The sequence below is a fragment of the Pinus tabuliformis genome, chromosome 7 (assembly GCF_031772625.1).
Source record: "Pinus tabuliformis cultivar Carrire ecotype Pingquan chromosome 7, CPIR1, whole genome shotgun sequence".
NCBI lineage: Eukaryota > Viridiplantae > Streptophyta > Pinopsida > Pinales > Pinaceae > Pinus > Pinus tabuliformis.
Window position 1 is genome coordinate 552,595,675 of NC_142293.1, and position 23,179 is coordinate 552,618,853.

The 23,179-nt window shown below is 38.6% G+C and overlaps 1 protein-coding gene across 1 annotated transcript in view; it reads left to right on the forward strand.

Moving 5' to 3' along the window:
- LOC149248565 (uncharacterized) overlaps window positions 1-23,179 on the forward strand; it is a 392,334-nt gene that overhangs the window by 165,162 nt on the left and 203,993 nt on the right. The window contains exons 19-25 of the mRNA XM_089450455.1: window positions 2,526-2,654; window positions 2,765-2,920; window positions 3,044-3,661; window positions 3,772-3,843; window positions 3,926-4,399; window positions 4,552-4,747; window positions 4,878-5,682. Coding sequence (XP_089306581.1) covers window positions 2,526-2,654; window positions 2,765-2,920; window positions 3,044-3,661; window positions 3,772-3,843; window positions 3,926-4,399; window positions 4,552-4,747; window positions 4,878-5,682 — 2,450 coding nt within the window. The remainder of the gene's footprint in view (window positions 1-2,525; window positions 2,655-2,764; window positions 2,921-3,043; window positions 3,662-3,771; window positions 3,844-3,925; window positions 4,400-4,551; window positions 4,748-4,877; window positions 5,683-23,179) is intronic.

Here is a 23,179-nt window from a genome sequence, read left to right on the forward strand (position 1 = left end):
TATAAATACTAAAATAAACACAAATGCAGCCTTAACTCATATACAAATCAGAAACTGAAATAACTGAGACAAACACACAAGGGACACTGTTATGTTTGGACGATTGTCCTCGGAGAAACCCAATGCGGGGAAATCAGTGCAACAGATACGAGGGTTTTATTATTATGCAGTTTCTGAATACAATTAGGGTGCTAGAAATGGTTCACCCAACAGAGAATGCCCTCGGCAGTAGTACCTCTCCTCGGAGACAGATATTCCGGCTGATCAATTGCTGGATGAACGATCCCACAACAACTATGGTAGCTTCCACTACTCTGCATCGCTCTGCAGCGACTGCGTCACCCTTCCTGGCTCACCAATACTTAGTCTGCCCCATGAAAATTCTTCCAGCTTTGCCTCTTGGCCTTGCGTCAGCGCTGCTAGCTTCTGCGCAGCTACTGAAGCCTCTATGTCAGCTCTCACACCCTCTGTGTCACCCACGCTGGCCTCTTCAACCTCTGCGTAGCTTCCAGCTGCCTCTGCATAGCACCCAGTTGCCTCTGTGTCAGCCTCTCCAGGCTCTGCGCTGTCTCTATGGCACTATCTCTGCCTCTCTGCTATGTATTCTTAGCCGTGCCGAATTTCCTCTCGCTGCAACCAATGTTGCACGAAGTGGGAGCGAAGCAGAAGCGTTTTTTGGAAGCGGGGACGCCGAAGCGTCATTTTCCAAAAATCTAGGAAGCGAAGCGTTTGCGGAAGTGTCTGCTATATATATATATTTATATTTTTTTGCATTTATACTCAAAACAAACATCCCAAATACCAAATTAATTGTAGAAGACATGAAAACATGCATATTTTTGCATAAATCAAGATAGATATGGCATCCATTGTACATTAATGATTAATTATTCGAGCATCAACCATTTAGAATCTAGATTCTTCTCCTCTTGTCTAGCCTTTGCCTCTACCTCGATTGTCTAGGGATATTAGTCAACATTGCCCAATTTTGATCAAACTACCTAATTCAAGACTTAAAATATGGTAGAAAAAGCTTAAGATGCTTGATCGATGATTTTGACTTGATTGAAAGGTAATTTTTTGCTAAGGGCGTGCTGCGTGACAAAGGAGTTCAACAATTAACACCACCAACACTAGGTACATATAGGGCTTGGTGCTCTTGATTAAATGCTAATCGCATACCTTCATACTTGATATAATCTAATGAAATGCCACAATCCCATTGATCCTGAATTCCTGAAAACTATTAAGTCTGCTGAATTTTGAATAGGATATGAAATTCTATTTTCTCCATATGAAGTCCAATGAGGCTGGAACCACTCTCAAACATCCTGAGTCATTTCATGCTAATTTTAAAAATTTAAGTAAAAGTGAATTTATATTTTTTTGCCTTCATTCGTCACCCTAACCCAAGGTGGACCCACCCCCAACAAGCAAACTCACCTAAAATAAAAATAAAAATTGAAAAAAATAACGATTTTCTAAACGCTTTTTTGGAAGCTTTTCCAAAAGCGTACGGAAAGCATACGCTTCCCCCACCGAAGTGCCACGCTTCCGACGCCCGAAGCATCGTACGAAGCGCTCTTCGGCGCTTCGGAAGTGCCACGCTTCTGAAAAGTCCAGGAAGCGGCAAAAAATGCCGAAGCGGAGCTTCCGAATTCGGAAGCACCGCTTCCGGCCAAGCTTCCTAGGCGCTTCCATACGGGACGCGCTTTGGGGCTTGGAACCGTGGGGAGGGGGGCGCTTCGTGCAACATTGGCTGCAACAGATCAAAACCCCGCTCCAGAAAATCGAACTAACTGATCAATTTGGTGTATCTCCAACTGACCCTCAAGCCTCCTCTTATACTTTTCTTGTTGAGTCTTCAAAGGCCGAGATTAAGTGCCTAATCAATGGCTAAGATTATATTTGCTTGATCCATGTCATTTAGAACATTCTCTCCCAGTTTTATATTAATACCCATTAATATTTTAATTTTCCTAAGTTTAGACTTGGGAACCCCATTAAACATGTTAACTATTTTAATATCTCTCCAACCGGGTGGAATTTCCCCAAACCATTTTTGGGTCTTGGAGATCTTATGTGCCTTAGCCTCCCCACCAATTTTCATGGCTAGAGCACATCCGATGCTACCACAAATCAACAAAGTATATATAGATTGTGTGTGTATATATAGATATACGTGTCTATTTCTATATGTGCAGCGGTAAGATCCAACTTTTTTCTCAAAACTGGATAAATAATTCTCTCTGCCATTATCCTTATACATATCCTTATCGTTATCCTAATAACATAGATTCAGAGGGAAACCGCTACGTTTTTATTGAGTAGAATGATAGCATTAAAATATTGTTACGGCTGAGTTCATTAACAGTGGCAACCCTTTGATGTTTAGTTATTGTTTCGTCATGGAAACATTGGTAAGGATCATATTCCATGCAAATGCAAGCAGTGGGGCATGTATTTGAATTTTGAATGAATGGTACAGGCTAGTTATCTGTATTTTCTCTTTGTTGGTGATTCAGTGGAGCTGTAATGCACCTATTATGGAAATTTTTATAAGGCATATACATTTTCGTGCAAATTGGAGAAATGGAACTCTGGAATCTTCCATCTCATTGGAGGTGCAAATGAACTATCACAACATTCACAAGGTTAGTGAATTGTACTTTGAACTTGATAACATTTTATCCCCATTATCTTAATGTTTGGTAAGTCTCTAAAAAATGAACTATGTAGAAGATGATGAAAAGTGGGCTTGCAGGTTACATGGGAACCTTTCTTGGAGCCTTGGAGCTTGCAGTGTCATCTTATTAGAAATTTTGGATGCAATGGCCTGTTGAGCACATCACCCATGACAAATATTCATATTGACTCATTATCCCAGCTCAATTTAAACCTTACAGAAGCACTAATGCAGGTATTTGGATGAATTAGTTTAATGAAACTGTCTTAAGTCTTTTAGGTTTTCGATCATATTGTTGTCTCCTATTTAGTCTGACAAAGTCTTTTGTTATTTTTTCTTTTCATGTGCATCATACAGGCTGCTGTTCGAGGCAATGAGATGATCAAGGATATGTTGGATGGATTTAGATCAGATGACTGTCCTGGAAATCATCAGGTTGAAGAGTATAGTCCTCTTGGGAATGCACATGTAAGGCGATATGCACCATATTTCCTTCAAAATGACACAGGAATGCTTCTATATTTTTGGTTGATTCGTGGTCCTACAATTGTGGAGAACAATGAAATCTTGGACAGAGCAGTAAGGAGTTCTGTTGAACCAGGGTGTGCTATGCCTTTGTTTGTTGAAGAAACCCCAGAAGAACTTTTTCAGAGGCGGAGGCCTAATCAGTCCTCTGAGAGGCTTGTTGATAGGAAAAGCTCTGGTTCGCGGCATCATATGATCTGCATTCAGCTTGAAGGAACTTCGAGAGCCTCAATGCCAATGTCAATGGATCTTGTAGGTTTGAGGTCATTAGAGGTTGATTTCTCTAAAACTTTCGGGACAAGACAAAGGCACCAGGAGCAAGATCCACCTGCAGGGATTGGCATACAAGAGACTATCAATAAGGCCTATTCAAATTCAAAGTTTGTAGTGCCTGTCATATTGGAGGTCTCAACACAACGTTATAGCAAGCTAGTCAGATTATATTCTACGGTTAGTATTGCTCCTATTACTGGTTGGTATTAATATTTAATATTTAGCTTTTACTATTTGAATACAAATTTCAATTTTGAATTGACAATTTATAGGAATTTTAATTGCAGGTCACACTCGTCAATGCAACCTGTGTTTCTTTAGAAGTACGCTTTGATATTCCCTTTGGAATTGCTCCAAAGGTAAATCTTTTTTTAGCACTAATGCTTATACAAGATCATTTAAAGTTTTTCTGGTTTTAATTTAGGGAAGCATTCTTTACAGGTGATGGATCCTATTTTACCTGGGCAAGAGTTGGCATTGCCTGTACACCTAGCTGAAACTGGTCGAATAAGGTATCGTCCCCTCGGTAGCAGTTATCTCTGGAGTGAAGCGCAATCTCTCACAAATGTTTTGTCACAAGACAACAGACATGGTTTATTACGGTCTTTTGCTTGTTATCCTTCCCATCCTACTGATGGTCCTTTCCGTTGCTGTATATCTGTACGGGAGAGTACAGTTCCTTGTTACTCTGGGATGAAGCAATATTCATTTGATTTCCAAGATCAAAACTCTGGGAATAATTTAAATGATAATGAGACTACTGGTAGCTCAGTTTCTGTGGCAGAAACCAAGGCTAGCTTTATTCGTCAAATCAGACTGACTGCACCTTTAGTGTTGAAAAATTGTCTTCCAGTAACACTTGCATTTTCTATTGAAAATGGTGCAGGTGTCGCAGTGAATATATTTGCTTCAGAGGTCAGACACTGAACTAAGTTGAAATTGGTAGCTTAAGGCATTATTCTATGACTGTTCATTATTGTAATAACTACTAAGATCTTGTACAAGGTTTTATGAGGTTATATAATTAGCAAATAACTGTTTGCATGAAATCTGAATTTGTTTTCCAGGGAGATGCTGTATCAGTTTTTGAGATTGATTCTGCTCATGAATTGGGTATAGCATTCCATATTGCTGGTTTTACCCCATCGTTTGTAAAGTTTCCTCGTTCAGCTATGTATGACACAGAGCTAGGAAAGGTTAATTCAGATGCAGGAAAGATCTTAATAACAGAAACATTGATCCTGAACCCTGATTCATCCAAAGGTGAATCTTTATATTTCTGTTATGATTTGGGGATAGTTATTATGTAAAGTTCCTTGAATTTATGGGAAGGTAACTTTTTCTGTCACTGTTTACAGGTCTGTTTACTTACTATTTTCTTCTGTTTATGAAGGTCTGCCTGTGTCTATTAAAGTTGAAAAGGCGCTGGATGCATTTTGTGGCTCCCGAGAACTTTGTCTCTCTGTACCATTTTGGCTCTACAACTGCAGTGGTTTGACTCTTGAAGCTATGGATGGTGACATGGATGAGCAAGTTGATCACAGAGTTGTATATTCCAGTTATTCTGACATGAGACAGGAACAATTGATGAATCCCAAATCTGGCATGGCAATTGCATGTGCTGACTTGCTGAGTACCATAGACAATGATGTGACATATAGGAGAGGGATACATTGGGAAAACCGTGACGTTCCTTGCAAAATATGGAACCATTTACCTTCTCGCAAAATAATATCAAATCGTGTTCTGGCCCATGGTTCTACTTCAGAGTCCTCTGGATATTTTGAGGATAATAGTCTTGGGATTTCGGGATTTTCGTCATTCAATGGAAGTGATAGATGGCCAAGGAAGGGAGGTAACATGTCATTTTCCAACTGTGAAGGTGGCAAAATAGAAGTTGGTGGCAAAGGAATTGACCAAATCCCCAAGTTCCACAACACATGTATGCATTCACCAGCAAAAGGGTTACAAACATCAGAGGCAACACTTAGACTGAGAATCTCGCAGTCCAAATATGTGGAAGATGCAATGGAGGGATCTGCCTGGTCACATCCATTCTCTCTTAACCCTCCTAATGGTTCAACTCCAGTGCTTATTCCCTACCCATTTAGCACTGGAGCAGTCATTATTTCAGCCATAAGAACTCCAGTTTTAGGAGCTTGTGCAGGGAAAACCACTGCAATCACATTTCAACCCAGGTGACTATGAACTATGCATTTCTTGGAATGTTTTTGTCTATTTTTATTGTTTTCTTCATTTTTGGTGTGTGTGTGTGTTCGGGAGGGTGTGGTGGCTGGTTATGTAGGATGTTTTAGGATGTTTATGAAGGTCTGCCTGTGTCTATTAAAGTTGAAAAGGCGCTGGATGCATTTTGTGGCTCCCGAGAACTTGGTCTCTGTGTACCATTTTGGCTCTACAACTGCAGTGGTTTGACTCTTGAACATATGGATGGTGACATGGATGAGCAAGTTGATCACAAAGTTGTATATTCCAGTTGTTCTGACATGAAACAGGAACAATTGATGAATGCCAAATCTGGCATGGCAATTGCATGTGCTGACTTGCTGAGTACCATAGACAATCATGTGACATATAGGAGAGGGATACATTGGGAAAACCATGACATGCCTTGCAAAATATGGAACCATTTACCTTCTTGCGAAATAATTTCAAATTGTGTTCTGGCCCATGGTTCTACTTCAAGGTCCTCTGGATATTTTGAGGATACTAGTCTTGGGATTTCTGGATTTTCATCATTCAATGGAAGTGATAGATGGCCAAGGAAGGGAGTTAACATGTCATTTTCCAACTTTGAAGGTGGCAAAATAGAAGTTGGTGGCAAAGGAATTGACCAAATCCCCAAGTTCCACAACACATGTATGCATTCACCAGCAAAAGAATTACAAACATCAGAGGCAACACTTAGACTGAGAATCTCACAATCCAAATATGTGGAAGATGCAATGGAGGGATCTTTCTGGTCACTTCCATTCTCTCTTAACTCTCCTAATGGTTCAACTCCAGTGCTTATTCCCTACCCAGTTAGCACTGGAGCAGTCATTATTTCAGCCATAAGAACTCCAGTTTTAGGAGATTGTGCAGGGAAAACCACTGCAATCACATTTCTATCCAGGTGACTATGAACTATGCATTTCTTGGAATGTTTTTGGATATTTTTATTGTTTCTTCATTTTTGGTGTGTGTGTGTGTTCAGGAGGGTGGGGTGGCTGGCTATGTAGGATGTCTTGGGATTTTTTATTTGAGATGCTCAAGGTTTTGGGCTTCTAAACTTGGTCATCTATCTTGGAATGACTCTATGATATGATTATTGGCCAGGTTTGTGTCAAATTGGGTATCACCTAAATAGCTCTAATATGGATACGGGTATCATATCTATTATGAATATGACAAACTTTTAGAACAGCCTGGATACAACATGACTAGGATTTGAGAATTATTAATCATAGAAGGCTAAAAATATATTTAAATATTGTATATATGTGTTGAATATAGGAAATATATGTTGAATATATATTCAGTGTTCCACGGGGACGCGTCCCCCAGTGTCGGGTGCTCACACCCCACATACCCGGGACGGGGAGTCTACTGGGGGTGCGTTTCCCCATGCACCCTTTTTGGGGAGTCTTGGGGAAGCGCAAGGGGGTGCGTTTCCCCAGTGTGGGGGACAAGACTCTCCAAAAGGGGTGCATCTGGGCACCCCCCCTTAGAACTTCAGTGTCTAGTATATAGTATATGGTGATATACTAGTATGTTTTGCTTTCAATTTAGATTCTAGAATGATGAATGATGAATTTAATTTTTAAATCAATGTAGATTGTACAATGATGAATGATATGGATCAATGTAATTGAATATATCATTATTGATTTTTTTTTATTGAATCTCATGCTATGGATGAATAATGAGTATTTCATATGAATGATGTATGTATCAAAATGAATGATGAGGATGGATCAATGTATGTCATTATTTAATACAATTATGAATTTAAATTTCATGTGTGGATCAAATTTCAATTTTCAATGTATTGGTATCCATAATATTATTAGTCTATTTAATATTTATGCTTTCATTATTGAATAATGAATATGAACTTGAATTATATATATATATATACCCCGACACCCCCCCCCGCACCCTCGAAATTTCCCTAAAATTTGAGGGTACTCCCACACCCTTGAAATTTGAGGGGGGACGTGTGTGGTGGAAGCCTGCAAGAGGCCTACACATCCATTACATTAGCATTACCCTCCTTTAGGAGATTTATCATTTGATTACATTGGTTACTAGGTCGACATGTGAGTTAGAGATGTTTTTAGCCCATCAATTTATAATTTTAGGGGCTTGTAGGCATAATTCAATTTAGTAGCTCAGGTATATATTTGTGATCAAATCACCATGAAACTTGTGAATTTCGGACCTCTTAGAGAATTTGCGCTTGCTTCTTGTGGGTGATTTTTGAGATACTTAGATGCATTATGATATATGGAAGCTAATTTTGACATTCTTTGGAGCTATTTCTTGGTCTAATAGAAGGATATATTGCATGTTATCTTGTATGTGGAATATTTTGTTGAATATCTTTTTCTTAAATGTCTAATGCAAGGAACTATTGATTCTAGGTTGATATTATATGCCCTAATTTGTTGAAGAATATCTAGATGAATGTTGTATACTTCGCTCATTGTAACATGTAATGAATGTTCCTAGTGGAGTACTTGTCATTCTTCGTCAAGATATTATTCCATTAAGTGGGTAATTGTTGAAATTTTGATAGCTAGGGCATCAAATTTGGACGTTAGAACGAATTTGGCTTATTATCTGAAACATCCTAGACTCTATATCCCCATAGGACAAGGCACTTGGTCTATCACTTGGTGATCAACCTTAAATTTTCCCCATAAATTTCTCTTCTCAAATTCAGCCCTTTTAAGGCTAGGAAGAAAAACTGAGGCTTGGAGCATAGTTTTAAAAACCAGAACCGATGACTGGACCAGTCCACTTAATAAATCGGGTTTCAAATCGGAATCGATCAAACCAAGAATTGTCAGATCTCAATGAACCGATTTTTAAAAAATACATTAAATAATTAATTTTTAATGAAAAAACTATTTTTAAGATTTAAAACCATGATTCCAAGCCAATAGAGACAAAATATGCAAAATTTGCTCATTTATATACCATGTAAATGGGAATATATCAAAATGGCACCGAGTGCAATACATATCATCGACAAAATACATAATTTATGAGGCTCTAAATGGCCTATAAAGTCCAAAAACAATGCTACAAGCTATGAGGCCATTGACCTACAACAAGACTACAAGCCTACACATGATCAATCATCAAATTCATCACCACTACTAGACATAGGATCATCATCAAGAGCTACATAGACATCATCTGGTTCAGAGTTTGAGGATGCCTCAGCCTCATCTACAACCTCAGTAGCACTGCCACCAATAACAATAGAAGTGGACCTAATGGAAGCACGAGTTGGTCGAGCTACATGACTAGTGCCTTCCATTGGTTGTTTGCCTTTCCTTGATGCGACTACTAACCCTGGTTCTGATGGTGCCACCAAATTTTGTTCATCCCTTGCTAATGCCATGTCAATATCAAAATCAACGTCAAACACAGGATCTTTAGTCTCCTCCACCCATTCTGATGTTGGATCAATTCCGTCCAACACAATGGGATCTAGTTCAAGTGTTTTGTTCATCATTTGGTTTTGCCTTAGTCGAAGGTTGTATTGCACGAAGACAAGATCATTTAACCGTTTTTGTTCCAAACAGTTTCTCCTCTTTGTCTGTATGCGCTCAAAAATAGACCAATTGTGCTCACAACCTGAGGCACTGCAAGTTTGGCTGCTCTAATTGAAAACTTTTGCAATTGAGGACATTGGCCACCAAATGACTCCCACCAATGTGCTGCAAAGAAAAAGACATTAATTAGTAACTTAGTTCATTTCATTACTTATTTACAAATTACAAGTATTTATAGATAATTTGAATTGTAAATTTGTAAACAATTTAACTTGAAAAGAAAAACAAATTGGAATTATTTACTTGGTTGATCCACATCTCTTGCCATCTTTCCCAAGTTTTTCCAAAGGTACCAACTGGCATATTGAAAAGAGTAAGTTGTTTATGTATTTCCAACTCGTTTGCATGGATAGGGACCATGCGCTCCAAGTAATCAATCAATCCGGCTCTGACCTCCCCATCCTGCAGATTTCCAAGCTGAGCTTTATAATGATACTTTGGGTTCAAAAAATACCCAACTGCATGTATAGGACGATGGAGTTGATTGTTTCATCTGTTATCAATGATCTCCCATATACGACCATATTTAGCTAACCTATCCTTGTAAGCTATTCGTATGCTCCTTTGCCTGATCCATAGCCTCATAGATGTAGCCCATGGCCAATTTTTCCCCATCCACCATCCTTAGCACCTTAACAAGCAGCTTGGTAATTTTCACAAGCTCTATAGAGCTTTTCCAAAAATAATTGTCAAAAACTTTCTTTTTGGTGTCTTTGCCATCTTGTCTAGGAGCCCACCGAGATTCAATCCAATCATTAGAAGAAAACATTTTCTGCAGGTTTTTCTGTTGAGAATTGAGACATTGCAACATGAGGAAGTGAGTTGCGAATCTCGTAATTGTAGGCTTGACAAGCTCTTTTCCCCCAATGTTTTTCCTCATTAGGTTCAATACCCATGAGTGGTTGTAAATGTATTTGTAATGCACTTGGCATGCTCTACAGTGCTTTTTATCCACTCCACTTTGTGTATGCCCTCAAGCATGAGGTCTATGCAATGTGTAGCACATGGAGTCCAAAATATGGTCTTATATTTGGACTCAAGTATCTTTCCAACGGGAACATAGTTTGAGGCATTATCTGTGATGACTTGCACAACATTTTGCTCCCCCACTTCCTGAATAATGTCATCCAAAAACTCAAATAAAAGGGTTGCATCCTTCATCTTATCAGATGCATCAACTGATCTCAAAAACATGGTTCTTTGAGGGCCAGAAACAAGGAAATTAATGATAGGGCGGTTCTTTCCATTGGTCCATCCATGTGAGATGATGGAACAACCTATTTTGAGCCATGACTCTCTATACTCAGCCAAATACTCATCAATAGAAGATATCTCTTTTTGCAAAAGAGCTCCCCTCAAGTCATGCATACTAGGGCCTTTGAAGCCCTTTCCTGTAGCGATAAAAAAGTCCCACATAGCTTGGTAATAAGGTGAATGAGCAACATTAAATGAGATATCTGCATCATACACCATCTAACAATGTATTGATAAGAAGTTTCTTTGCATTGTTTTTTCCAATGTTGATCCAAAGTGGGTTGATGACTTGGCTGGGAGGAAGTGGGATTAGCAGAGGCAATGGTGGCAGAGGATGAAAAATAACTTTGGATGTTTGTTCTCTTTGTTCCTTTTGATTGTTGGCCAAGAGAAGGAAGAACATAGTGAAAGGGGTCATTGGTGGAAGGGATAGAAGAGGAGTCTTGAATCTCATAATCATCATACCCACTCTCTTTCATGGCTTCTAATAATTCCCTCTTCCTTGCAATTTCATCTTGGATGGCCTTCTCCCTAGCCTTATTCTCCTCAAACTTTTCAAACTTGGAAAGGTATTCTGCCCTAATAGGACCTAACACTTCATTTGGTGCTTCACATGGCTTTACTTGGCCTCTTATCCCAGCCAAGTGTTGTTTCAATTTGAGAATACCCCCACCTCCAATAGATTTATTGCAAAATTTGCATATCATTTTTCCATCAATCAAATCACAATGAGCCCATGCATTGTCCTTGGCTTTTGGAGCCACGTTGGCTTGAAATAATTGAAATTTGCAAAGAAATCTGCCATTTAAAAAAAATTACAGCTAGGAAAAATGGAAAACCAAAGCTAAATTTAGAGAAAAAAATGCACTTTGTGGGCTACAAAATTTGATAGCATAGAAGTTTAAAACTGGAGATTTGATAGCATAGAACACATTAAAAAAATGAATACATGGACAACAGTGAAATGAAGAGTTTTTCAAGTGAAAATCCTTACCTGGAAATGCAAACTAGCTTCCTTAGCCTCCTCTTGAAGATGCCAAATCTACTGACAACTCTAAACTATCTCCAAAATAGCTCCAACTCCAACTCCAACTCCAACTCCAAGCCTCCAAGATGACTACTCCAACAAAAATTCAACACTCTCCAAGCTCCCAATCAAACTCACAAAAACTCCAAATGAGATGTGTGAGACGAATGAGAGGGATAAGCTCCTTTTTAAAGGCTTGGAGAGGGTGTTTTTGGAGGGAAAAACCCTTATTTTGCCTCCAAAACACCCTAGAACCTCCCTAAAACACGTTGTGTGGGTCTGTCATGGCCTTAGCAATGAACCAGTTGGTTTAGGATGAAACCCGCTGGTTTGACCATAAATCGGCTGGTTAGGGTTGATTTTTCTGATTTTTGGGCGAAATCGCAGCCTAAACGAGGTTTTTGTGCCAGTTTGACCTAGTCGGCCAATGAACTATTTGGTTTCCGGTTCAAGCCATCTGGTTTTTAAAACTATGGCTTGGAGTGAAATTTTAGGGAGGAAGCTTTTTGGTGGCATGAGAGGCTAAACATCAAGAGGTAGGTCTTGACAATAAGACCTATCATTTTCATGGGCATGCACTCAAATTTCATCCATAAAATCTCTTGCCCTAGGTGTTGCATGTGTGACAAAATTTCCATAATGTCAAAGGGAGAGAGGGAAGTCAAGATGCACAAAAAAAAAATCAAAGTTTCCACCATAATGCAACTCGCACGTGTGACAAAATTTTTGTGGAACAGGGCTGAACTTTTTTGAGGTTATTGCAGGCCGTAATTGGACATCTGCTACAGAATTGAAATTTTGAGTTTGACTAGATTTTGAAGAAGTTTGAGCAATGTTGACTTTGACTTTTGGAGGAGACATGGAGGTTTTGACTTGGTATCTTTGTGGCAGTTTGGTCTTGATCTTGGTCTTGGTCTTGGATATCTCTCATTTTGATCTGATTCTATAAGAGAAGGATTGTTGGGTTTTTCCCTGGCCTCTTGCCTAATTTTTGGTGTCTCTTGTCTCATTGTGATCTTTATGTTTTGAACTTTTGTATAATTGCTTGATGAAGAAGACATAAGAAGTAATAAGAAGACATCTAATATTCACAAGTAATTATCAAGAAGAGGAATTAAGTGTTAAATTGCATTGCACTTGGTTTCTCAACATGGTTTTAGAGCTAAGGTGAAGGAAAGAAGCTTGAAGATCACAAATTGTTGGCACTCTTAATTGGCGACATCTTTGTAGTAACTCTCTCTCTCTCTTCCAATGGCCAAGTACATGAAAGAAGGTCTCGAGGCTCTAAGGATTCTCCTTGAATCATTCAAAGGATATATCACCAATGTTGTTTCAAAACTATCTAAGGAAGTCCAGGATGGAAGTCTCTACTCTACTCTCACAAGTTCAATTGAAGATGACAACACATGGGTAATTGATAGTGGAGCTTCAAGGTATATGACAAGAGAACGTGGACATGTCAACACTCTATCAAAAGGAAGCTCTTCTCACAAGGTTGAACTTGGAGACAAAAATAACTATCTAGTTAAAGGCATTGGATCTACCTCCATTGAGTTGGAATCTGGTGGGAATATTCATCTCAACAACATCCTCTATGTTCCAGGTTTGAAAAAGAATTTACTTTCTATTTCTTGTTTAGAAGATAAAGGAGATGGAATAACATTTATTGATGGCAAGGTGGTTGTTTGGGCTAAGGGATTTAGTATAGATAGTGCTAGAATTATTGGGATTCGTGAGGGGAGGTTGTATAGACTTCTAACTCCTCCTCCTCATGCTTTAGTACACATTGACATCAACCCATGTGAATTTTGGCATAGAAGATAGGGCCATCTCTGTTTCAAGATATTGCCATTCTTGAGTCAAATGGTTATTGGTGTGCCCCAATTGAAAGAAGAACATGAAGAGTTTGTAAAGGTTGTTCTCTTGGAAAAAATGTGAAAAAGCCATTTCCTAGCAGTGACTCAAGATCCAAGGAAATCTTGGACCTAATCCATTTTGATGTGTGTGGCCCAATGTTTGAAAAATCGCTTGGTGGTCATCTATACTATTTAACATTTATTGATGACTATTTTAGAAAGACTTGGATCTTTTTCTTGAAGTCTAAAGATGAAGTATTCAACAAGTTCCAAGAGTTCAAATCCGAAGTTGAGAATATGATAGAAAAGAAGATCAAGACCTTAAGATCTGATAATGGAGGTGAATATACATCTAAAGAACTTGTAGCCTTTTGCAAAGAAGCTGGGATTAAGAGGGAGCTGATAGTTCCCTATAATCCTCAACAAAATGGTGTAGCTGAAAGGAAGAATCAATCTATCGAAGAATGTGTAAGAGCCATGATACATGATCAAGATCTTCCCAAATTCCTATGGGCAGAAGCTTCTATGACCGCAATATACATTCAAAGTGGAAGCCCTCACATAATTCATGGTGACATAACTCCAGAAGAAGCTTTACTTGAAAGAAGCCTAATTTTGGTGGCCCTAGAATCTTTGGATGTCCAGTCTACATTCATCTTGCCAAGGACAAGAGAAAGAAGTTGGATCCTACAGGCATGAATGGAACTTTTATTGGCAATAACCGCTCATCTAAAGCATACAAAATCTACATTAAAGAACAATGTCGTATTGAAGTAGGCAATAATGTCACATTTGATGAAAGCATTACATACAAGAAGTTCGAAGATATCCACATTTACTCTGATGAAGAAGGACTTGTCTTTCCCAATGAAGATAGTCCAAGTCAAATCAATTCTCTATAACCCTCAGTTGATCATCATGAAGAATCGAAAGGACCAAGTGAACCTGTAGAACCTGTCATCATTCTAGAAATCGGAAATGGACCTACTTAGCTTAGAACAACTTTGCAAGAAGTTGAAGGACATGCAACTGCAAGAGGAACATTAAGAGAAAGCAAGAGACCTAAAAGGTACTCTAGTTATGCAACATTTATGACTAAACTCATTGAATCAAAACCTTCTACTTATGAAAAAAAGGCTACTAAACAACACGTATAGAATATCAATCAATATTGAAGAATGATGTTTGGGAAATTGTTCCTAGACCAAAGGACAAATCTGTTGTGACTTCCAAGTGGGTTTATAAGATTAAGCATGCAACTGATGGGAGCATCGACAAATACAAGGCAAGATTTATGGCAATTAGAACACTTATCTCTATTGCGCTTCTATGGGATGGAATATACATCAAATGGATGTGAATGCCACTTTTTTCAATGGCACAATTGACGAAGAAGTTTATATTGAACAACCACAAGGATTTCAAGTCCAATTGAAGGAATCCCATGTCCGTAGATTACAGAAAGCTCTATATGGCTTAAAATATGCCCCTAGAGCATGGTATGCTCATATGGATGCCTATTTAATAAGAGGCTTGTTTTCGTCGAAAGTACTGCAGATCCTAATCTCTAGATCAAGGTAGTAACGAATGAACCAATGATCATATTTCTATATGCGGATGACTTATTAATAACAGGTGTGGAGCATCTTATTTGTTAATGCAAGAAGGAACTAGCAACTGAAGCTAACATGAAGGATCTTGAATTAATGCTCTATTAATTGGGCCTTGAAGTTTGGCAGAAACCCGACGAAATCTTTCTTGGTCAAGGAAAATATGTGATCAAAATTCTACAAAAAATTGGGATGATGAATTGTAAACCTACAACAACACCAATGAACACCAATGATCACCAATTTGAAGAAGCTAGGAAGTTTAGATTCATAATCCATTGTCATATCAACAACTGATTGGTTTTCTGATGTATTTAGTGAACACCCGACCATATATTATTATTATTATTATTATTATCCAATTTTAAGGTCACGACCAAGCCAGACACCACATTGGTGTATGAAACCCCCTTGTTTGTGGGACAAGGGACCCACCTCTGCACAATGATTTGATTACTAATTCTACGAAGGCATACATACTCTGCCCACTCTAGTTTTGAACCTGTGACTTCTTAGGAGGAAACACATGCTCTTAACCATTAGAACCACTACTCAAAGTCAGTTTTAGATGGAGCCCAAACATGATCATTGGATAGTAGTGAAATACATCTCGAGATATCTTCGTAGAGCCTTACATCATTGTTTGAGATATGTTGCAGGAAATGAGATTTGATTACTAGGTTACACTGATTATGATTGGGCAGGCAGTGCTGATGATGGGAAAAGTACTATTGGTCGTTGTTTTTGTTTGGGATTCGCTATAGTTTCTTGGATGAGCAGAAAATGGGATTCGGTTGCACTAAGTGTTACTGAAGCTGAATATATGGCAGCCAGTGAAGTTAGTTGTGAAGCAGATTGGCTCCATAGATTGCTTACTGATTTGTTTAAAGGAGTATTAGATTCAACCATAATATGTTGTGATAATCAAAGTTGCAAAAAGTTGTCAGAGAATCAAGTCTCTCATGTGAGGTCAAAGCACGTTATGAATAAGTATCACTACATTCAAAGCATGGTGCATGATGGAGCCGTAAAGCTACAATATATCTCTATTGACGAATAGGTAGCCAATGTATTAATGCAGTCCTTTCCTAATGGAAAGCATGAGTATTTTCAAGACAAGCTTGGGCTTGTGGATATCTCCTCCCAAATTGAGAGGGAGTGAGGATGGAGACCTTGTTCTCCATTTATCATGTACTATGGCCAGGACTAATAGCAGTAGCGTACATGAACACATATAGGGAGAATGGTAGATTGGATAAGCATCATGGACCAACATTCTTGAGACATGTATTGTGACTAGGACTAACAGTTGTAAGTCAAGTACATTGATTTGGTATAAGAATGGTCCAGTGGACTGACATTTCCTTGTGTCAAGCATTGTGACAACGGATTAGGAAATGGTCCTATGGAGGACATACTTTGGTGAACCTAGGTGGAGTATGTGCCTCAGAGAGGCCATTGTGGTGTCCTATTGGATGCCTCCCAACATTGTGCTCTGATCTAGTGGAGAGATAGAGCTTACTTGTCAAGGCCTTGGTAGTTTGACATTGCTGGTCATGTCGATGTTTATAACGATGCTTATCAATCTGAATCCTTTCTTATATGAATATTTCAACTTGAGATCATCCTATTGATTCATTATGAATACCTCCCTAATTTAGAGGGAGTGTTGAAATTGTAACTAGATTTGGTCTTCATAATATAAATTTATCATTGATGTATTTATTATATTTATATTTTGCCAAAGCATGTTCTTCATGCTTAGAGTAAAAAAAAAAGAAAAATTTATTTGAGTCATGTCCCATTTGGACATTTGTAAGAAAAAGAATTTGAATTTTATTTTTGAGTCATAAGCTCACAAGATGACCAAGTCGACCCTCCTTGGACAAGTCGACCTAATGGCACGTATTCAACCCTCTTGGACAACTATATATATGAGGCAGTTCGACCTCTTGGAGAGCTCATTCATTGATCACATCATATACTATCTTCTGCACCTAACAAAGAAGAAAGAAGGCCAAAGTCAAAGGAGAGAGAAGTCATGACACAAAAAAAATCAAATTTTCTACGCCACTGAAGCTACCACATGTGAAAAAAATTGTATGGAATAGGGCTGAATTTTCATAGGTTATTATAGGCCAAAATTCAGCCTCTGTTGTAGAAACAAAATTCTGAGTTTGACCAGATTTTGAAGAACTCTAAGTAGCATTGACTTTGACTTTTGGAGGAGACTTGGAAGAGGATTTGACTCGATATCTTTGTGGCAACTTGGTCTTGGTCTTGTTTTGATCTGATTCTATAAGAGAAAGATTGTTGGGTTTTCCCCTTGTGGGTTTTGCCGTGGCCTCTGGCCTAATTTTTGGTGTCTCTTGTCTCATGGTGATCTTTATGTTTTGAACAATTGTATAATTGCTTGATGAAGAAGACATACGACGTAATAAGAAGACATATAATGTTCACAAGTAATTATCAAGAAGAGGAATTAAGTGTTAAACTACGTTGCGCTTTGTTTCTCAACATGGGGCACACTATTCGAAGTGCATCATCTCGTAAATAAGGTGGGGCAATGAGAAAATTGCTGAGGGTGCCCATGGTGTGGAATGATGCTCTGCACATGATGGGAGTCCCATGGCTCTCAACGCTTCACCCGAGGGTGTCAATATGATCCTGTGGTGGGCTTGGGCCACAACTAAGTTGCCCAGGCCATGATGAAACCACTTGGGAATTACATATAATGTTCAATGTTGCTTCTCACCATCATGTACAATAATTCATTAGTGCATCTAAGTGAACCAAGCTTGTTTATCAAGGGCACATTGAGACTTCATATTGGGATTCCTTCACAATTTGGGGCTTTAAACTCGTAATAGTGTTACCTCCCTAGGTAGGAGTGGCTAATAAACAACCCGATTAGGTGTTCCCAGCCCCTAAGGGGAAAGATAGGTCCCTGGTACGTCTTTCAATTGATAGTTGTCATATGAATGTTGATGAATAGATGGGGACACGGGGGTCTCAAGACCAAATGCCATGGGTTCAAGGATGGCAATGATGAGGGATGTCCACATATTGGGTATATAGATGTAGGAGAGAGTAATCGTGGATACATGAGTTACCTTAACCTTTGTTTTTCCACCCCTCTTTATTTGTCTTTTTCCTTTTCTTGATTTTTCTTTGTATTACTGCTTAGGGCTCCGGGAAATTAGAGCATGCCGTGTATGATGTGAAGTAGTTATTACTCCCTTAAGGTGGGGCAGTTCATTGCCCACTAGAGGTTGGGACATGTATGGGTTCCTTAATGACGTGGGGGCACTCATGGCGCCCTAGGAACTAGGGTGATGGCCATAAAGATAAGGGGTAGAGCTCATGTTTGGCTTTTGCCTGCATGCTATATTAAATGTCCCGACCATCTTTTGCATTTTATAGTATTCTTTTTCTTTGTTTCTTGCTTGTGGTCATGATATGCTTTTAACTTTCCTTTAGCTGCATCAACCTTCGGGGCAACATTTCCAGGCCTCGAACCAGACATGTGGACAAGGGGGGGGTGTGCTAGTGCCTTGTGAACCTAGTGGGCATGTGGACCTGGAGAAGGAAAATGATGAAATAGGCTTGTAATGTGCAGAGGGGAGTGAAAAATGTGGAACAAGAAAATGAGACTACACTATCAAAATCGGGGTTTCCCAAACAGTAGTTCAATAGGGAACAACACTAGGATTGAGGATTAACCCCCATTTAAGGTGAGGGAACAAAACCACAGTCAAAGCCCTTCCTTCTCCATGTCACCAAATAATCCATGCCCAAAATGCCTAAGAAAAACAAGCATAAGCACTTGATTGCACAATGAAGAACATACCTTTTGGGTTGGATTGACACCTTCTAATGTATGCTCTTGACAGATGGGTGAGGGGACATATGACTGACATAGGGAGCGGAGGTCAAATGGCACAATATATTGGCTACATCGGTGGTTGTTAGGGGCTGCTGGCTGCCAGATGAAGAGATATCACAGAGAAAAATTCTGCTATGGGGTGAGCCACCTTTGGCGGGTAACAGTTCTAGTGGAGCTAGAACCTGTAGCTGAATCAAGAAAAGGAAAACAACAAATGGGAAGCACTCGTCGTGCAACTCAACAAACTTGTGCTTTTGCGAGGTCTAGTTTTTTTGCTACTATTACTACTTCTGAGGTTGCAAAGGAGTTGAGGAGTCCTCAGACTCTGAGCCAATTGATGTTTATGACATTATGTAGCTCTTGTTGATGATCCCATGTATAGTAGTGGTGATGAGTTTGATGAGGAGTGATAATGTTGATCACTGATATGTAGACTTGTAGTATGCCAGTGGCCACGTAGCTTATTGCATTGTTTTTGGACTCTAGAGGCCATTTAGAGCCTCATTGATTATGTATTTTGTTGCTAACATGTATTGCACTCAGTGCCATTTTGATATATTCACTCTTACATGGTATATAGATGAGCAAACTTCGCATATTTTGTTTGTAATGGTTTGGAATCATGGTTTAAAACCTCAATTTTTTTTATTTCATTAAAAATTAATTATTTCATGCATTTTTTTAGGGGATCGGTTCATTGAGATTTGACTAGTTTGGTTTTTCTGATTTTGGTTCAAAAATCGCTTTGATAGGTGGACCAGGCCAGTTATTGGTTCTGGTATTCAAAACTATGGTTATGACCCAAACTAGCAGGTCTTGTTAAGGCCCTCATGATGCGAAGGAGGTGGCACACAAGAGAAGTGTCCACTGTCACCTCGACACGAGTCTCCAGTCTTTAGTCCAACTTTGACAAAGCCAAGGGAAGCTTACCTATACCAAACACACTCCAACACAGGTTAATGGACCCATGCCTAATAATATCCCTTTGGTGATGGAGTCTAGAGTTCATTTTAATTTTTAAAGATCTTGCTGATTTGGAAACAAAAATTTGACTGTATAAAAATTGCAGACCAGCAAAAATAATAACAGTCTAATTGCAAAAATAAGCCTTGAAATAGCACAAAGTTTTGTTATTACTAATTTGGAGATGAGTACCTCGCTATATGCCTTGTTAAATGGCTCTAGGTGACTAATCAATTTTCTGTTTTGCAACTTAAGATCTCGAAAATTGCCGAAAAACAAAGAAAACAACAAGCTAAACCCCCTTTAGGGGTCACCTAGAAGTGACAAACACTCCTAAGTGTTGGATCTAGGGATGGTAATGTCAGTGGAATAAATGAATATCTATGAAATAGCTCAACACTTAACTGAGTAAATTGAAGGATTATGTAGTCAGGAAAATGTTTATTCACTGAAGGGGTGAAATGTCCGTGGGGTGAAAACCCATATGTAATGTCTATGCAAAAATTTAGTTTCCAGCAAGCTGGAAGGTGTTTATCACTTCTGGTAATGATGTATTAGTTACCCTGAAGTAAAATAAATCATAATAATCTAATTTTAAACTCACGGCCAAGACAAACACCAAATTGGTGTATGAGACCCCCTTGTTGCGGGAGAAGAGACCCACCTTTGCACAAAAATTTGAATGCTAAACTCTACAGAGCTGTACATGCTCTAGCCCCCTCTAGATTTGAGCTTATGGCCTCTCACAAGAAAAAACATGTTTACAAGTACATACCTTTAGGATCAAACCCTTGTATGAGGGTTTCATTTTACACTTGAATTTTGTTGCTGTAAATTATGTGATATGTTTGAAAATGCTTGGACAACCCTTGAGATTTGTTTTAGATCAATTTTCCTACTCAACAAAAGAAGAATCGTATCTTCCTTGGGCCAAATAGATAAGATTTAAACATAACCCAAGTGATGAACTAGCTGGAAATAAGGATTTGAAGCTGAAGCTAGTGAATTTTTTTTTGTATTTTTAACTTTATAATAACAAAATATTTGAAAAAGTTTTGGAATTTTAAAATCATGTGGTTGCTGTGGTGAGGCTTACCTTAGTCTTGCAAATTACCCTTTTTGGTGTTGGATTGTGATCACAACTCCTTCCAGATCAAATTTGTGTTTTAGACTAAGAGATGAGTTTGGAGTTGAGAGACCAGTCACTCTCACTCTAGTCTAAGATGATTTAGTAGTTCCCAAATCCATATTGGAGCGATTTCCTTTTGAAATTACCTTTGAGAAATGGATCAATGATTTAATTGTGGTAATGGGACAGATCTTGTCTTGATGAAGAAACCCTAGATAAGGGCTAGTCCGAGAATTAGATTCTGATAACCACAATTCAGCAAAGAGAGAGTGAGGACTAGTGCCCTAGCCTCCTCTTTCAAGTGACGATGTAGCCCCTCAATGGATCGACCAAAGAGCTTTGTGTGATTTGGTATACTTGCAAAAATATTACGGAGCACAATATTTACAATGGCCAAGAAGAAGAAGAATTAATTCACGAGATAATTGTTTACACAAAAAATAAGGTTCTTATTATGGCTCTATGTTCTCACAATTTAATATCAACCAAATGGGAGGAGGGACAAACATTATATAAATTTTCTTGTAATGGCTAGTTTGAAACCCTTTCCTAAAAATATTGATTTGACTTGTCATCCACAACTGAAAGACTAAGTCAATGCATGGGAAAATATTTTTTACATGAGAAAATTTCCCACACGAGGGCTTGGACTTGCTTCATTATGTAAAATGAATAGAATGTAAGGGTCAATTTGACTTGTTTTTAGTTGCTTTGCTTGGAGGAGGTTCAATTTGCTTGACTCGAGGGTTTACTCAATCCCTAACAGCTACTTTAGCATCCACTTGGACCTAGCATCCAGTTGAGGTCCAACGTTCACTTTCTTTACCTTTACATCCTCAATGTCCACTTGGGGAAGATAATGACTAGTAAAGGAGGTCGACTTGGTCCATTAGACTTGAGTTGCATTGCACTTGATCCTTTTTCTTTGGAAACTTAACTTTCTTTGAGTGATATACCATTTTCAGCACTTAGCCCCAACAGATAGTTTTGACCACTCAAATAACTAAATAGGCTTCATACACTTGGGCTGACCCCTTGATTGGATGAGCCATATGCTAGATCTTCAATGCTTTGCATGATCTGGTACATGCGTTTTGTCTATTTTACATAACTTTTGGCATAAGACTTGTCCCATCATATGAAGTCTGGACCCCAATTTGCCCAATTTAGCTCGCATGTGCCAGAAAAGAGAGTATGACCACCTTTGACTTGGAATATTGGCTCGATGCCTTTAATTTTTGAGAAAATTTGTTTGTGGTATGTCAAAGTACACATTATTCTAAGCATTTTGAACCTTTGTTGAATTTTTGACCTTGGGACATTCTGCATTGGGATTTGTGAACTGCCTTGGGAAACATGAGATGTGAACTGTGAGACTGTCATGTTGAGAATTGTGAAATGAATAATGCACCAAGGTGAAAGAATGCATACTGACTCTATGATACATGACCATGTGGATAAGACAGGTGCGTTCAAGACATGGGTTGGATTGCCCCTACATAATGCAATCATCCTTACAAAACCAATGGTTCCTCTAGACCATGTGTCCAAGTAGATCCATCCTAAGCTCTCCAATCCTATCTAGGACGAAAGAACATAAGAGTGGAGTCTAAAAGGACCTGGTATTCTTGACCATAATAGGCCTAGGATACCATAACACATAATAGCACATGGTCTGCAAGGCTTTTGACTTGCATTATATGGAATTACAATGGTATTTCCCAAGAAAAAATGGTTATAGGTGCCCTTATTGAAATGAGGGCAACATGGCCAATTGGCTATTTTACCTTTAAAAATTCACCTCTTTTCTTTACATAAAATATGATTAAAGTGGTAATATTTTGCTGAAATTTACAAGTTTTAATAGTGAGTTATATGGTTTTTAATTAAATATTCCCCTATTTATCTCTATGTATGATTCTTTTCAAACTGAAATATTGCCTGAATACTATAGTCAAGTATGTTGTGGCAGCCAGTGAACCAAAACTTGTGATGGGTTGCGAAGAATGCTGCTACAATAAAAAAGAAGAAAAATGTGGTAGCACCAAGTTAGCCCCAAGTTTGGCTACAAATTTGGAAAAGGCTTAAGCAGCTTCTACTCTTAAGTAAATTTGACAAAAGCAA